General features: G+C 57.4%; 1 protein-coding gene across 1 annotated transcript in view; it reads right to left on the minus strand.

The window, feature by feature from the left end:
• Positions 1 to 780: 780 nt before the first annotated feature.
• ANXA11 (annexin A11) overlaps positions 781 to 3,346 on the minus strand; it is a 27,558-nt gene continuing 24,992 nt past the window's right edge. Inside the window, exons 14-16 of the mRNA XM_006754806.2 lie at positions 3,112 to 3,170; positions 2,795 to 2,917; positions 781 to 1,583 (exon numbers count right to left, since the gene is read on the minus strand). Coding sequence (XP_006754869.1) covers positions 1,524 to 1,583; positions 2,795 to 2,917; positions 3,112 to 3,170 — 242 coding nt within the window. The 3' untranslated portion in view covers positions 781 to 1,523. The remainder of the gene's footprint in view (positions 1,584 to 2,794; positions 2,918 to 3,111; positions 3,171 to 3,346) is intronic.

Raw genomic sequence — 3,346 nt, forward strand, 5'->3', positions numbered from 1 at the left:
GGCACACCTGCCACCCAAGGGCAGGGGCCTGCCCTAGGGAAGGAACACCTCAGCCAAGCATACTGGGTCTTGGGCAAGAGGCTCCAGCACGGAAACTGAGGCAGAGCTGGCGTGACAGGAGGGCCTGCCATTGGTGCCAGTGCCCACACCAGTCTCCTCTGGCTGGGGAGGGCAGGTCTAGGTAGACCAGGCTCCTGTCCTGCTTATGGCTGCTCCATGCCCCTTGGGCGACCCCCTCCTCTCACCATGTCCAAGGGGCAGTGAGGTCTCCCCAAGCCCTCCCAGTCTCGGGATTCTCTCCTTTCTACACTTTCCACATGGGAGGTCAGAAAGGGAGTGAAGGGACAGGACAGAGACTTCTGGACACTCTGCCCCTTCTGGACTTGCCCGTTCCTCACACCATCAACCGGAGGGCAAGGAGCCTGCCAGGGCCACAGCCATGACCACCCGCTCAGACGGAGGGTCCTCAGGGAACCTGGCAGTAAGGCCTGCCCAGGAGGCACGCACAGGCTCCTTCCCGTGTCCCTCCTTCGGACCTGAGCAACCCACCCCCCACCTTGCTCTCCTGTGACCCAAGTCTCTGCGCCTTCTCAGGGCCTGGGCCCCGCGTGGATTTCAGAAGCATCCTTACAACCTGGGTCCCTGTGAACTGCTCACGCCCAGGTTTCCTGAGCACACGCTTCTGTGTAACGCCACACACATTTCACTGGCCAATAAGGTTGGAACCCCTGGGGACAGGGCAGAACCACGAAGCAGAAGTAAAGAGACTGGCACCAGGGGAACGTTTCCAGAATGTTCCAGAGCTGGCTGGCTTTAATTTAGAAACAGCTTTTGGCCATCAGCATCCAGGTGTAAGGCACATTCTCCGTTACAAAGAGCCCTGTAACAGGGAGCTGGCTCTGTTCCCTGCTTTTGCATGAAGAAGGAACAGATGACTTTCTGGCTTTTTGTTTTTTCTTCTCTAAAAAGCAGTGAGTTTGGCAATAACAAAGCTCATGACACATCCTCACCAGATTCAAAGATTGCCCTGAAAGGTCCTCCCTTTTCCTCCTCAGTGAGGACATGGCACTGCCCCCCGACTGCTCGCACCCGAAATGTGTGGCAGCGGAGTAGACGCACCTGTCTGGCAATGACTATAAAAAAATGCCTCCAAAAAACATTAAAATCAAGTGACTAAAATGAAGCCGAGTGTCTCAGCTACAAGCAAAGGGGAATGGCTGCATGAGTCAGAGATAAAACATCTACTTTAGCAGCAAGAGGCTGTGAGGGCGGTGGAGGGAAGGAGACGGCGTCCTGAGCGTCCAGGCCAACCAGGCCCGTGGGCATGACCAGGAGGGGCGGGTGGGCACGGTCAGGAGGGGCGAAAAAAGGGGCGGGTGGGGACAGGGCCGAGGATCCATGGGTTGTCGGCACTGGGGTTGGGGCTATCTTGTGGGTTTGGTAGAAAGAGACAGACATTCTTTTGGCCTTTTCCTAGCATCACTGTTGCTGGCAGGTGGACAGAGTGAGCCACTGGTCACCACTCAGTCGTTGCCACCACAGATCTTCAGCAGAATCTTCCGGTAATCCCCCGAGGTGTCCCCCTGTCAGAAAAATGGGTGCATCAGGCAAGGGAGACGTGGCCAGTCTGGGCCTCCTGGCTCCTCACTTTCTTCTGCCCCAAGTGCCCTTACAGAGCGGCAGGCCCATCCCAGGGTAGTGCCCTGCCACACAGGGGCCAGAGCGGCCAAGACTCCCCCACTCGGCAGCTCGGGCCTTGGCCATGCCGTTGGCCTCCCCCAGCCCCTTAAAAAAACAGAAAGCTACAATCACCCCAATGTCAAAGTCAGAATCTGAAAAATAAACCCAAATTTTAAATGGTCAGACACACCACAGCCCAGGGCTAACTAATGGCGCCACTTCCCCGCGCATTTTTGTTGTGCCCGATGGGGTTTATATTGTAACAGTGGTGTGTCCCACTCAGGAAATGTGCCAGACTGACAGTGGGGGGCGCTGTTTTAACTGGGCACCCAGTTCACACTGCTGTCTCCTCCCCCTGAGCCCGCGGGACTGACTTCAAGGTGCAGCCGCGCTTTGCTAATGTGTAATCAGTTCCTTCCTTAAAGGCAAGGCCTGTGGGGTCTTGCAGATGCCCACAGCCGCTGGCACAGAAAATGATACTTCGTGGCTAATTACTAATTCTCCTCTACAGAGAGCATTGTTACAGCCAGGGCAATGGAGTTAGCTCCTCCCAGCGACACGCCCAATAGCACATGCTAATGGTTTGAAATTGGGACTTGGTCATGGTGACTGCAAGGCTCACACGAGTTCGGAATTTAACTGTCAGGCCACGCAGACAGGAGTATGCCTGTCACACAGCTCCACACACGGTGACTGTCAGACCCGTACGCGTGTCCCCGTACTCGTGCTTTACAGGGACCTCGTTCAAGTTCACCACTCCCAGGGGAGCACCAGCCCCTTGCCTTGCGATGGGGGATGGGTTTTGAGGGTTAAGGTAGCTGCTCAATCACACAGATCTCCAACGCGAGGGCTGGGCTCCACGCCGCGGGACTGACCCGGGCCCTCTGCACCGCCCTCCCGACTGCTGAGGACGCGGGGTGCGGTGGCAGCAGGGAGGGCCTATTTGGAGCAACTGGATGAAGAAGTAAAAGCTGAGAGAGAAAGTACAAGGTCCACAAACAAGACCCGGCAGAGGCCGAGGCCGAGCCGTGGGAGCTGAGGCGGGTAAAGGAGGCAGTGAGGGGGCAGGGTGCCTGCAGGCCAGCGGGCGGCCCAGCTACCCCGAGGCCCATACCGTGATGTCGTGGTACAGCGACTTGCCGTACAGCCGCTTGTACTCCGTTCTGATGTCCAGGAGGTCAATCTCGCTGCGAGACACCATGATGCGAATCAGGGTCCGGTCCTTTGTTCCTGCTCCCTAGAGGGTCCACATGGTGTGAGCAGCGGGCCTCATCACCCCACCTTCCCAGGTCGTTGGTGCCCTCCTGCCTGGGGCCCTCGTCCTCTTGGCTGAGGGATAGCTCTCCCCATGCCTTCTACCAGAAGCGTTGGTCCCAGCCAGAGGTGAGGCTGACCCGCCACCCCCCGCCCCTCCACGGAGAAGTTGCGTACCCTCATGGCTTTGTTGAGCCTTTCAGCAAAGAAGGCAGGGGTGTTCTTGAGACATTTCACTGGAAGAGAGAAACACAGCATAACTCCTTCTGCAGGTAAACAGTCCAGGGGGCCACTTCCTCCCCCTTCTCCTCCAGGTTCAGTCAATCAGCCAGTCTCCACCCCAGTTCTTTGGATACACATGCAGGGCCTGGACAGCACCCCGGCCTCTTTCCTGGCACCAGCAGGGTGAAAG

The sequence above is a fragment of the Myotis davidii genome, unplaced genomic scaffold (genome assembly GCF_000327345.1).
Source record: "Myotis davidii unplaced genomic scaffold, ASM32734v1 scaffold513, whole genome shotgun sequence".
Taxonomy (NCBI): Eukaryota; Metazoa; Chordata; class Mammalia; order Chiroptera; family Vespertilionidae; genus Myotis; species Myotis davidii.